This window comes from Leptodactylus fuscus, chromosome 3 (genome assembly GCF_031893055.1).
Source record: "Leptodactylus fuscus isolate aLepFus1 chromosome 3, aLepFus1.hap2, whole genome shotgun sequence".
Lineage (NCBI taxonomy): Eukaryota > Metazoa > Chordata > Amphibia > Anura > Leptodactylidae > Leptodactylus > Leptodactylus fuscus.
Genome location: NC_134267.1, coordinates 14,007,557 through 14,021,037, shown reverse-complemented (window position 1 = coordinate 14,021,037; position 13,481 = coordinate 14,007,557). Strand labels below are relative to the sequence as shown.

The 13,481-nt window shown below is 42.5% G+C and overlaps 1 protein-coding gene across 3 annotated transcripts in view; it reads right to left on the bottom strand.

The window, feature by feature from the left end:
• Positions 1–13,481, bottom strand: part of HHAT (hedgehog acyltransferase) — a 346,637-nt gene that overhangs the window by 257,983 nt on the left and 75,173 nt on the right. For all 3 annotated transcript variants that reach the window (XM_075267136.1, XM_075267135.1, XM_075267134.1), the window contains exon 9: positions 316–351. In XM_075267136.1, coding sequence (XP_075123237.1) covers positions 316–351 — 36 coding nt within the window. The remainder of the gene's footprint in view (positions 1–315; positions 352–13,481) is intronic.

The following is a 13,481-nucleotide window of genomic DNA, read 5'->3' as shown; positions in this document are numbered from 1 at the left end:
GTACTGAGCTCTGTACACTGTATAAAGCTTCCAGTCCATACAGTAAAGTGGTAGCGCCTGGAACTGCAGCCTCGCTCCCATTTTCTTCGACCCTATACTTATATGGCTTCCAATGATACATTCCATTAGATGATATATTCCAATCCATTTTCCATAGACGATAATGGTAAAATCATAAGCATTACTAGAACTTCAGGGCCTAGTTGCAGTCCCTATGGCATCCCCCCGGTTCAGTTGTCTGTGGCCTATAAGATTTCTAGTAGATTTACAATATCAAAGGCAGCAGATTATCCATGCTTCTCAATTTAGACTTACCTGACCAGAAAACGGTGAAGGCCGACATCGAAACACCTGTAAGTAAAAAAAACAAACCTATGAACATCAGAATTAAATAGAAGAGTCCTGACATCAGGAAAGTACTGGGAAGAAAATGTGTGTCAGAGTGTCAGAAAACAAACATCCAGAATAACATGGGAATCTCAATATAGGATTTACTTAAAGGGATTCTACCATCAAAATCAATTTTTTTGTCGATCACACGTAGGAATAACCTTAAGAAAAGCTAGTCTTCTCCTACCTTTAGATGTCTTCTCTGCGCTGCCGATCGGTAGAAATCCCAGTTTTTGTCTGTATGCAAATGAGTTCTCTCACAGCACTGGGGGCGTCCGCAATGCTGCGAGAGAAATCTCCAGTGTCGCCTCCATCTTCTTCAGGAACGAGCTCTCTGCGCATCTTCTTCCGGAGCTGGGTTCAAACCTCTAGATGTTGGGCCTCGGGCAGAGCCGACTGCGCATGCCCGCGGTCACAAGAAAAATGGCCGCTTACACAGTAAATAAGCAGCCATTTTCTTGTGGCCTGTGGGCATGCGCAGTCAGCTCTGCCCGAGGCCTAGAAGTTTGAACACAGCTTCGGAAGAAGACGTGTGAAGAGGCCGTTCCTGAAGAAGATGGAGGCGGTGCTGGGGAGTTCTCTCACAGCATTGGGGACGCCCCCGGTGATGTTTGAGCTCTAGGGACCGCCCCTAGTGCTGCAAGAGAACTCATTTGCATACCGAAGAAAACCGGGATTTCCACCAAACGGCGGCGCGGAGAAGACATCTAAAGGTAGGAGAAGAATAGCCTTCGTTAGGCTATTGCTACATGTGATCGACAAAAAAAGTCTATTTTAATGGTAGAATCCCTTTAAAGAAAGAAGTCCTAGTCTTGGTTGTGGTCTCCAACCTGATGCTTTACAAAACTACAAGCCCCAACATTGCAGCATGCCGGAAGTTGTACTTTCACAATCGATGGAACCAGCTGTTCCGCAAAGACACATGAACAGGCCTACAAAACCATGAATGGTATACTAAAAACCAATAAATTTGCGCAATTGTTTGGATCTACTTTTTTGTTACGCCCCAGTTCTGTAACGTCTTGTAAGAATCTTATTCAAACAGGAAGAATCCTTAAGACCAGGGGTAGGGAACGTACGGCTCTCCAGCTGTTGCAAAACTACAACTCCCAGCATGCATACTCGCTCTGCTGTTCTTGGAACTCCCATGGAAGTGAATGGAGCATGCTGGGAGTTGTAGTTTCACAGCAGCTGGAGAGCCGAAGGTTTCCTACCCCTGCTTAAGACCAAACATCCCCCAACAAACCCTACAAAAACGTAAATGACTGATATTCTGGAAATAGGTGCATAAGGGGCATTAGGAGACATCATTAAAGGGGTGGTAATCAATATAAAAAAGGACCTTTATCTCAGTCGATTTTTCTATAAATTTTTTCATAGCCTTTGGATTGGGATATGGCACAGAATAGGGTCAAATATATGGGAAGTATGGTGGCCTTGCAGCGCTGGAGTCCTGGGTTTGTATGTTCAAAGAAACCCTACGAAGAACAGTAGGACTCACAATCTATTGCCGGGGAACAGGTTGGTGCTACAGTAGGATAAATAAGAGGCCAAATTGATTTTTTAATATTGGGATGTAGTATCCCTTTAAGTCGACGTGTCAAGTTCTAGGAATTTCTTCCCTTTTTCAGAATTTACTCATTAAAATGCGTTCTCGGATTTCTTACTTCAGCTAATATGAATGGTATCTCTTCATTCTTAGTCCCCTGGCATGAAAGCTTCAACATAAAAGATATATCAACCTGCCAATTACTTGGGACCACCAGAGGAATCGCAGTGAGGTGGAGGCTAGTGGAGGGTGAAATAGGATGTATGAAACACGGAGCCCTCAGAAAGCGGAGTCAAATCATTGAGCAGATCCAGGTCTATCTGTATGGCTCACACAGAGTCTATGGATAGCAGCACCATGTGCACGACACTTCATTAAAATTGGAGGATGTATCTTCGAGCAACTGAAGAGGAACTGCCGGGGAGGACGTATTAGCGGATTTCTAAAACATATTGGGGTGGATTTATCAAGACTGACATTTCGTATGTCAGTCTTCATCTCCCGTGATGCTGATGCTCATGCCTTTCAATAAATTAGGTGCATCCATGTGCCAGATGCTTAAAGGGGTTGCCGGCTGTAAACGCTGTTCTCTTCCTGGTTTTCTCTGTAAATTGGTGGGTGGGGTTTCACATGCAAATCCAGCGGCGAGATAACATTGCTTCTATGCCGCTGACCTTGCGTGCGCGCTACCGAGGTGAGACAAGTTCTGTGTCCCCCAGCGGTCCCATCTCCCCCAAGTGTAGATTTATGAGTATATGCATATGTATATATACGATATATGTATGAGAGATACATGTCAGAGATACAAGCTCGCTTCTGAGCACTTAGCCCCCCTCCCCTCCTGAGAGCAGGGAGCTATGTCACTTGTCCTGAGATAAGATCATCCCCAGGTCTGTGGTTATGGAAACGCAGTGTAAACAATGAAGTGAATAAATTAAGATAACAGCCAAACAAAGCAGTTTTGCTGAAGCAATGTATTTAGGAAAAGTCTTAAATCCACATAAGATAGCAGTATAGATAGGATCCTTGAGATGGGACAATGCCTTTAAAGGGCTTGTCCAGGAAAAAAATATTATTCTCTGAAGGCTGGGGAAGGCGGAGAAAAAAAGAAACTATCCTCACCTGTCCCTGGTGCTGTCAGTTACTGTACGGTCCCGCAGCACCCCAGGGCTTTTTTGTTGGCCTTAGCAAAGGGCACAGGGCACAACTCCCATACGTCACCTGTCTCATCCAAGGCAGCTTATTGGCTTCAGTGGTCACATGTGGCAGGGACTTCCACTGGAAAACGCCCCGGGACCAGACAATGACCAGGGGCACAGAAATCTCGGGGATATATTTAGAATTTTTTTTTTTTTTTTAATTATTTTTCACCTTCCCCGGCCTCCAGACAACCCCTTTAAATCTACCAATACTTACCTACTCTCTCGGAAAAAAGGGGAAACTCCCTAGGGTTCTGAAAGAGTGGGGGCGAAACTCACAAAATGTTGTTGTGTTTGGCAGTCACATCCTACAAGACATGGACACGTAACAAAAAGGGGCATGGCTGGCACATTTAATGTCCACGTCACAAAAAGGGGAGCGTGTCATGCTCACAAAATGAGGTGTGACACATCCTGGAAGGGGCACGGCCATGTTTAAAAGGGGAGGAGAATGATACAAGAGTTGTAGGAGAAAGAATCCATTAAATAGAGTCTTATAGGAACTTGGCAACTTTTCAAAGTTGGTCTTTGGGAGACCTGCGGAGCGCGTTGTTGACGTGCCCCTTCCTGTTAAAGTCCCACCTCACTTATTGGTGTGATATACACCTTTTTCTTTTGTGTCATGCCCCTTTTTTGTGACATGAACGCAAAATGTGCTGGTCATGCCCCCTTTTCATGACGTCACATAAAGTGCCCACGTCACATGTAATAGAGAATCTTATCGGAGGATCTATATTGGGCAATCTATTTTTAGGGGTCTGTAATAAGGAGATCTATCCTAGGAGTCTGTGTTTATTTCGGGGTTTCTCCCCTCCTCTATATATTTTTCTCTGCTCTTCTATGTATCTCGGCTGGTATATAAACTAACGGTCCACAATAGAGACAATTCAGGGTCATCAATGCACGAAAAAACGGAACATTCAGTAAACAGACATTGTGTTTTCCTCCTCCGTTTTCACAGTGAAAGCAATGAAAGTCATCTCGGTAAATATTATTTGCCCGCAGAATCCAAGTCAATTGATTTTCCACACGATGCACATCATTGAAAGATTTTCCTTTCATTTGCAAAGACCCACTGAATAAATATTTCGTCCAGGGAAATCAGTAATCTTGTTATCAGAGGCTTCTTAACCCTGATACATATTGGCCTTTCACAGACTTGAAAACTTTATTGAAAATTCAATTGCTTTTCATCGATTCAATAACATCTCCAAATTCCCTCTGTAAGTATAGCGGAGGGTTCATTGTACAGATTTGTTTTATCACTTTCATAATGTCTCCAGCCAATGGCGGCCAATGTTTCCAGCTCGAGCGGAGGAGCGGAGATGTGTATTATGTCTTCATACTTAATTCTTAAATTGGGTGATAATGGGCCCTCGTGGTGCCCAGCATCGCGTAGTCGCTCCATATACACAATACAAATAATGTACTGAAATCGAACAGTACACTGGGCTCTAAAGGAAGATGGACGTGAACGGAAAACAAAGGAAAGAAGTATCGAAAAATTCACTCTACACGGTAGATACTCTAACAAAGACCTTGAAGACCCGGATCAGACTGGCCCGCCAGTGTACTAGATGATCCTCTGGTTATACAATAGTAATGGTTCAACAAAAGGCACCCAAATGTGAAGGGTACTATGGATTATTTTTAGGGGTTGTTGGAGGGTAGGACCCCAGAATCATTTTATCTGGTGGGCACAAGGAACTTCAGGCAGACACAAGTTAAGATTGGCCCATTACAGTAAATGGAATGTTATGGGGGCCAGGGCTTAGGATGAATAACAGACTCCAAAGGACCACCAGAAGACAACCCCATGGAGGCAATGTTGGAGCCAACCACTTATGACCAGCTTCTATATCTTATATGAAGATCGCAAACAACCTATTAGATTTGTGGGTTCCAGTGGGGATAATGATAATTAGGTGCTATTAAAAGTGGACGTGTACTTGTTCTGTATAAATAGACCCAAGGAACCAAGTATGGCTAGATATCTAGATGCCACCTAAATATCTGGATGCCACCTACATATCTGGATGCCATCTGCCAACTAAGGCTGGGTTCATATCTGCGTTACAGTGACTACGCCACAGATTCCAATTAAAAAGGTTGTCTGGGATAAATCGATCTTTCTAATCTAAGCTATCCACTCTCACCCCCCCCCCCCCCCACACACACACACACACACACACCTTCTAAATTATCTAGTTTACAAAAATCTATAATTACCTAAATCGCTGGGGCACATTTTCCAATTTTACAGTGACATTCTGTTCCCCATTTCTAGAAACGTAATGTCATCAATACTAACTTATGTTTGGATCTTCTGGGCATGGGACGTGATTTCTGGATATGCCAGGACTCTGGTTCTAATGCACAGCCAGAACAAGTGAAGTCCCGTGTCCAGAAGGTACTGCCCCAAAGACAGGTAAGTATGATGGCATGGGGTGTGTGTGTGAGTGGGGGGGAGCTAGTTAGAAAGGGGTAGTAGTGGGCGGGCTAGCTAGGGAACCAGGGAGGGGGTGTGAGGGAGAAAGGGAGGGGGAGGGAGGGAGGGAGTCAGCTCTGAAGTGAAGTGCAAGCCATCATGGTAGTTGTAGGAAAACAAAACAGTAAGCTACCCATGTAAACAAATGCAGAAGATGCCAGGAGCTCCCAGAGAAACCCAGAAATCACTCAAAACACTTCTTTGGTTAAACTAATTAAACTATTAATAGCAATAACCGACCTTATTTAGAATTTTTTTTTCCCCAAAAAATCCTTTTAAAATCAGAGAGAAAGTCCTGCAAGAAGGGTTTTTCTCTCCACCAGTTTCAGTATAAAACTGTCAGAAACCCAGCAGACCCTATTATAATCGATGGGGCCCACAGGTTTCCGCTTTTTAAGCGCACAGGGTCTCCATCTTTTCCCCATGCTAGTGTGAACCTAGTATCAGAGAATCACGTGATAACTGTAGATAGATCATTGTCTTCCACAAGACCAACACACTCTTCTTCTGGTGCTGTTCCCTTTACCTGATAGCAAAGGCAGCAATGACTGTGGCCTAACATAATTGTAGATGGACACGTCACTGCATCGTGTTGTACCCACCTCTCCAAATTCATGCTCCTATTCCATGAAACTCGGAACAAGTCACTGCCTTCTGCAAGATAAGCCCACTCTTCTGCTATTGTTATTAGTATTATGGTCTAACTCATTGGGAAAGATTACCTGGAGCAAACTGGGCCAAAAAGGTGGAGTATGTGGTGGCCATTAAATTTCTACAATTATTTGTAATTTATTATTATTATTTGTTATAGATACTATTTTGCTGTCAAGAGTCTAGAAAAAAGTACAAGGCTAAGAATACTGGTAAAATGCACCAAATCTATTAAATAGCACAATTTTCTCCTTCAGGCATGAGAGTATTAATAAATATCCCCCAATGCTCTGCTTCTTTATATTGCACCTACTATAATGTTTTGAGCGGTATGGTCACTTCCTGCTACAAAATGAGAACACTCCACTCCAACTGCTGTCAACAGCAAGTCACCTTCCCTATGATCTGATTAAGCAAACAGTTCTCTATTTCCAATGAGTTCCTGATATCGGCTCTATCCTATGTAGTCCTGTCCTTGTTAATATAATCACATAACAGGTCACTGCCCCCACAAGATTAGCACACTCCTCTCCTGATGCTGTTATCATCCCTATGATCTTATTCACCAAATAACGCTGTATTTCTAACCAATTCCTGACATTAGCCCTATCCTATGCAATCCTGTCCTTACTAATATAATCACATACAAGGATAGGTCACTTTCCCCACAATATCAGCACACTCCTCTCCTGCTGCTGTCAACCCTGTGATCTAATGAACAAACAGCGGTCTATTTTTAACCAATTCCTGACATCGGCTCTATCCTATGTAGTCCCATCCTTTCTAATATAATCACGTAACAGGTCACTGCCCCCACAAGATCAGCACACTCCTCTCCTGCTGCTGTTATCATCTCTATGATCTTATTAACCAAATAATGCTGTATTTCTAACCAATTCCTGACATTAGCCCTATCCTATGTAGTCCTGTCCTTACTCATATAATCACATACAAGGAATGGTCACTTTCCCCACAATATCAGGACGTTCCTCTCCTGCTGCTGTCAACCCTGTGATCTAATGAACAAAACAGCGGTCTATTTTTAACCAATTCCTGACCTCAGCTCTACCATATGCAGTCCCATCCTTACTAATATAATCACATAACAGGTCACTGCCCCCACAAGATCAGCCGACTCTTCTCCTGCTGCTGTCAGTTGTTTTCTTATACACAGACAAAATATGCAGAAATATTGTCAGGAATTTATAGGCATCATAATGTCTGGTTCCCATGAGGAATGTCACACGGGATGACCCTCAGTAGGTTGATGTAAATTACAACTTAATGTAACTAATGAAACATGAAAACTAATCAAAGCGCAAACACAATGAAAACAAGTCACCTGTAGAGTGACAGAAGGGCGATGAATGTATCTCCAGGGTAATGTTCAGCATCCAATAACACGCAACGCACCGATCTTTCGAGAAACGGTACATTATGTCCCTATTTTTATCTATGTGATATATAGCTCTCTGGTAGATAATGTATACATACGGCTGCTCATAAATGTAAGATTATAGTTGACCTCCAAACTGCCCCTAGTGGCTGATACCAGGCAACACAGGTATCTGTTTTTTTAATGTACAAGTCTCTTATCTCTCTGCCCACTAAAATATGCATGCATACTAAACAAAGCAACCATGCATGGAGATAGGGAAGATGGAGAAGATCGTGTCAGCCACATAAGCATGGAATAGCATATCTAGAACATAGGACCATTTTATAAAGTTACTTCCAAAGTATAAAAATTGTATATTCTAGGAGATTTAATTTACATTATTTACACCATGAGACCGCCCATTTAACATATCAGAATTCTGTTCCTGTGATCTTTACTTGCAATACCACCCCTGACCACCTGGTGCGCAATTACAAACATAGAACAAAAAATTATTTCATGCAGGTACACCTAATACAGGGCACTAGTGCAAAGCGCCATCTAGTGTATGACATAGGTAATGCAGTAATTTATCTGTTTTTTATTCTATAAAATTCATGTAATTTATTATAGCATGGAAAACTGCAGAAACCTATTGCCACCTGGTGACTACCAACAGTATTGACACTTTTTAGGGTTCCAGGGGGAAGGATAAACTAACAGCATGGTCCAGCGTGAAAATTGTTATGCCAAAAAATAGGGTTTTTTAAAAAAAAAAATAAAAAAAATTTAATTTTAGTTAAAAAAACTATCAAACATCAAAATATGTAAAATTTTAAGGGGTTGTTCTATCAATACAACCACTACTAGTGCTCTACTAGGACATATGGATACTTACTTAAAGGGTACCTGAGTTTTCATTAAAGTTTTAAATATCTACATGGTCTTGTTGGGCAGCCTGTTCTATGACTGTATAAGGCTTCATACAGTATTTCTGTGGCTAATGATCACATTATGGCTACATTTGTCTCTGCGGCTGTAGGTATGTACAATAAGGAGCAGCTTGCCCCCTCCCCTATCCATTTCTGATACTGTTCTGCCATTCTGCTAGGAGTAACTGTATCATAGGAAACAAATAACTGAGAAAGGTCCCAGTGACCATAATATCCAAGATCCAGGAACACGAACTGTAAATACATGGCGAATACCTGCAGGCAAACAGCTAAAGCAAAAGATAAAAAAACAATCTATTAGAACAGTCAGGAAAGCTTCTTGCTGTGAATAATATGCTATCCATCAGAACACAAGCGGCCAGACGTGGGTACAATGACATAGAACACTTTTACATTATAAACTGTGAGATCAGCAGAACGTTCAGTCCTTTGCACAGAGTAACAGTCTGCAGATATGTATGGAGGTTGTGAGAAGAATCAGCCCTTCCCCTCAGCATTCAATGTGTGAATCCGTACCAGAACCGTCCCCTCTACTCAGTGTAATCCCTTCATTCTTATCCAATCTATCTTTGGAAGCAGCTTGGCTAGCAACAGGGAGTAAATAGCAAATTAGCTAGAAGGAAGACAACTAGAACCAGGGACCTGCGGATTAGCTGGTAGAAGTGCCAGTGGCCCTCCCTGAGCACCGCTTCCACTTCTCAGGGCATGTGATTTCATGTTCATTGGTCACATGGCCCAATCAAAGCTCAGTCCCATTCAAGTGAATGGGCTAAGCTGCAATACCAAGCACAGCTACTGTACAAATGTACAGTGCTGTGCTTGGTAAGTACTGAAGAGTCTAAAGGATCACCCAAAAACTGCAGCCTCTTCACTCAGCTGATTGGACGGTTGACCGCGTGTCAGACCCTTGCTGATTTTCGGGTGCCATCAATTAATATGCTTGGGAAACCTTTTTAACCCTTGTATCTCACCCCTCAATCAGTCCTCAACTGAAACTGGAAAGGATCATCTGGAAATGATAGCCGATGTTCTCAGTAGGGTTTCTACAAGAATGCGGACAATACTGCAGATTGACAAATATTGGGGACAAGGCAGAGGCGTAACAAGGAGCTCCTTGGCCCAGTGCAAAATCCGAACCAGGCCCCCATCTATAATATATTGTTTATAGTACTGGTCTCGACATATGGGCCAATATGTCTTCTGGGCCTAAGTGCAACTTCACCTTCTGAAAATATCCCCTGGGCAAGATTTCTAGACATCTCTAGATGTAGTGTTACTTTAAAGACATAGTACAGATCATGTGCCTAAACTTTTACATATGAAGGTACGCACAAGAATTGCAAATTGTAGCTTTTTATTGCATGTCATAAATTTCGACATGAGAGTGCTTATGGCTTATTATTTGGCAGGATGAAGGTCCATTATGATAATCGGTTATACAAGCCATGTCATCAATCACTAGATAAATCTTCCAGCTCCAGATCTCATTAGGTTAATAATGATCAATTGAAAGGTTCTGGATTCGGAATCTGTTGGTGGCGATATGATATAACATATGGTTAGAGGAGAACCTGCGGAGTGAAGCCCTTCCCTCTGTACAGATGTCTTCATCCTGAGCTTTACTTATCCTTTGTATTATATATTTGTCATGAAGCCCGTCCGAGGGACTGCGCATTAATATTTCAGCACTAAAGAGAAGACAGTAGACTGATGGCTTCCAGATTCCGTAGGAGAACATGAATGAACGTTTGTAGCCAGGCATCTGTGCTGCGCTGCATGTCTGGCAATGGATTCCAGTAAGAACAGATGGTGCGGGAGAATCATTACCCTGGTGCCACTTATGGAAGCAAAATATAATTCAATTATACTGCCCAATATAGGACAATAGGAATTACACGCTAATCGGAGAAGGACAGTGCTATCAAATGGTATCAATGGTGGCTAGAAAATATACTGAATATAAGAGGTGGTGAACCATCTTGTCGGAACATTCCCAATAAACATGGAATAGTAGAAGCAAGAGGACTCCCTAAGAACATTACCAGCTACAGGACCCCGTGTAATAAAGTAGTCCATGTGGGGTATGGTTGGAATAATGGAGCCAACCAGTGGCAGGAAAAGAACCTTCTGAAGATGTTACTCAGCTGATCAACCCACCACCCTCCTAAAAGTTCTAGACTACTGCCGTGATGGGTGCCAATATCACTCCCTTGGGAAATTCATAGGGGATAGGTCCGCGTAGTTGATAGGATAATGTCCCACACTTAGCGCAGTTTGGTCCACCGATCATTCACGTTGAGGATCTCCCGCTCTACCACATCATGAAAGTCATCTACTGGGTTGAGCTCTAGGGATTATATAGTCATTGGAGGACACGGGTAAGAAGTTTGTAGAGTCTTACAGACCATTTGTGCTCTACTGGGAATTCTGGGAAAGTTCACCTTGATGGAACACTTGCTCTAGTGACACCTTATAGAAGGTAGCTCCCTATAGACCAATGCCTGGTTTACTAAGAAACCTAGTCACATTGATTGGGATTAAAGTCAAACCAAAACATCTCCTCCAAGAGGAACAAAGATCCATACACTGACAGCTGTTTCGGGGGTTATTGTTCTACGTCAGGTAGTGGTTTGGCTAGATGCGAGGTCATAGATTTGGGTCAGAAGGGTATTATGTCTCCTTATGTAGACGCCGTCTTTTCAGGTCTTACAGTCAACGCATGCCATACTACCAATTGTGGGAAAGGAATATGAAAGTAGGGAGATACCTTCCAAAATGTGGCGCTAGAGTGAGTTTTTCTATTTCCATCAAGGAAAACTTATTTGCATATCTATTGGACGACACAGAACTTATTGTCATGCTTCAGATCACCAGCTTGAGATGACATGAATGGCCTTGGTGTTCTGAAATGTTAGAAGCAACAATTAGAAGGTGGTGAAGACAGGACATCAAGGGAAGGGATTCCAAACTTAGGCTGGTGGTGGAGGTTACATCATCCTTAGTTAGTATTGAGGAGCTACCACCACTGGCCTAAGGTTTTGCCCCAAGGATCCATGGATGTTTAAGGTTTATTCCAAATTCTGAGCCTACTATTCACATGGTGTAGCCAAAACACAAGATTTCATAAACCAAGAGACATCTCCTGTCCAGTTTTAGTGAGCTTGTGATCACTCATATATGAATGAGACCTAGCGTAGAACTTCAGCTCCTGTAGACCGCTCAAGAATTGACATACATTTCCACCATTGGACAAAATCCGGAATAGTACTGAAAGGAGAGATATCTACTACAACAACTGCAGTGAGATCCTCCAACCATAAGACATCAGCTAGACAAGACTTGTAACCTCAGGTGTAACATGAAGCTGTTGAGACCTACTACATTTGAACAAGACCTCCTACCTTCCAAGTGCCATTTCGGCAGAGGGTCCTTTCCGACATTTTAAGCACTGGGACTCGGATGTGACTACTACCTCCGTACTATAAACTGGACAACCCCTACTTGTTAGAAGATTCCTTAACAATAGGTTCTTTGTCTCTCAACCAGGCCGTCACTGGAACGCCACCACAGGGCAAAGCAAGCATTACACACTGTCCACTCATTTCAATGGGTTGTCTATGCGATACAGGACACGATAGGTCCTCCAGAGTGAGAGAGGCTCTTTGTATCCTCCTCTATTGCAGATCTTGAAGAGACAACCACTCTATTAACCCAGTATTGCTATATAGTATACTAGACAACCCCTTTAAACTGGAAATGGCCTAAATAAAATGGAATGCAACACTTTCACTTTAGTGCCACTTAATTTTTAGTTTCATTACAGTAAGTAGCGTACGGGAAGATTGAATCAGATATTGTATGGTCAGCGCGGGAAGCCTCGGCTAAGCTCTATCCTCGTAGCATTAATAAAATATACATGTTAATAATTTAGGATTAAAATGTATCAGGGCTGAAATATTTTAATTCTAAATTATTAAGGGTTATTATTTATTCACAAGTATTTTGCAGTCGGATTTATCGTTGGCACTCCGTCAGGACTTCGTGGCAATTACTTGCGGACTAAATGGGACAAGACTTTGTGTAAAGTTAATGGGATGTCGCGTCTCACCGGGAGAGAAGTGCAAAATTTTTGCAGATGTAAACAGGGTGTTAAAAGGGTTGTCTAAGCTTTTAAAATGGATGGCCTATGTGAAGGATATTGCATCAATATTAGATTAGTGGGGGTTAGACTCTTGGCACCCTTGCTGATCAGATATTGGGTCGGGGCACTATTAGTAGTCAGAATGGAATACGTATAGGAATTGTTCTGAGTGATGCAACTTTATACTAAAGATAAGTTGTGATGTCATCTATTGTCAGTAGTGGATGTAATCAGGGGTCATTATGGGTGTTATGTGTACAGGAGTGAACTTCTATTGTGATTAGAGGCTATTCCACATATTTACAGTCCTTACAGATCCTGATTAAGCTGTTCCACAGATACACAATCTGCACAGTGTTTAGAACCAGCTACTGGGGTAGGCTATTCCACAGATTTAAAGTTCTTATAATAAAGAACCAGCTTCTGGGGTAGGCTATTCCATAGATTTACAGTCCCTATAATGAAGAACCAGCTTCTGGGGTAGGCTATTCCATAGATTCACAGTCCTTAAGGAGAAGAAGCCTTGTTACCTCTGGAGACTAAACCTTTTCTTTCACTACCCCCTAGTCCCATGATGGCGAACCTATGGCACGGGTGCCAGAGGTGGCACTAAGAGCCCTCCCTGTGGGCACCCATTTGTGGAACAGATTATACTGTGTGGGGACCACTGTGGAGCTGATTATACTGTGTGGGGACCACTGTGGAGCAGATTGTACTGTGTGGAGGCCACTG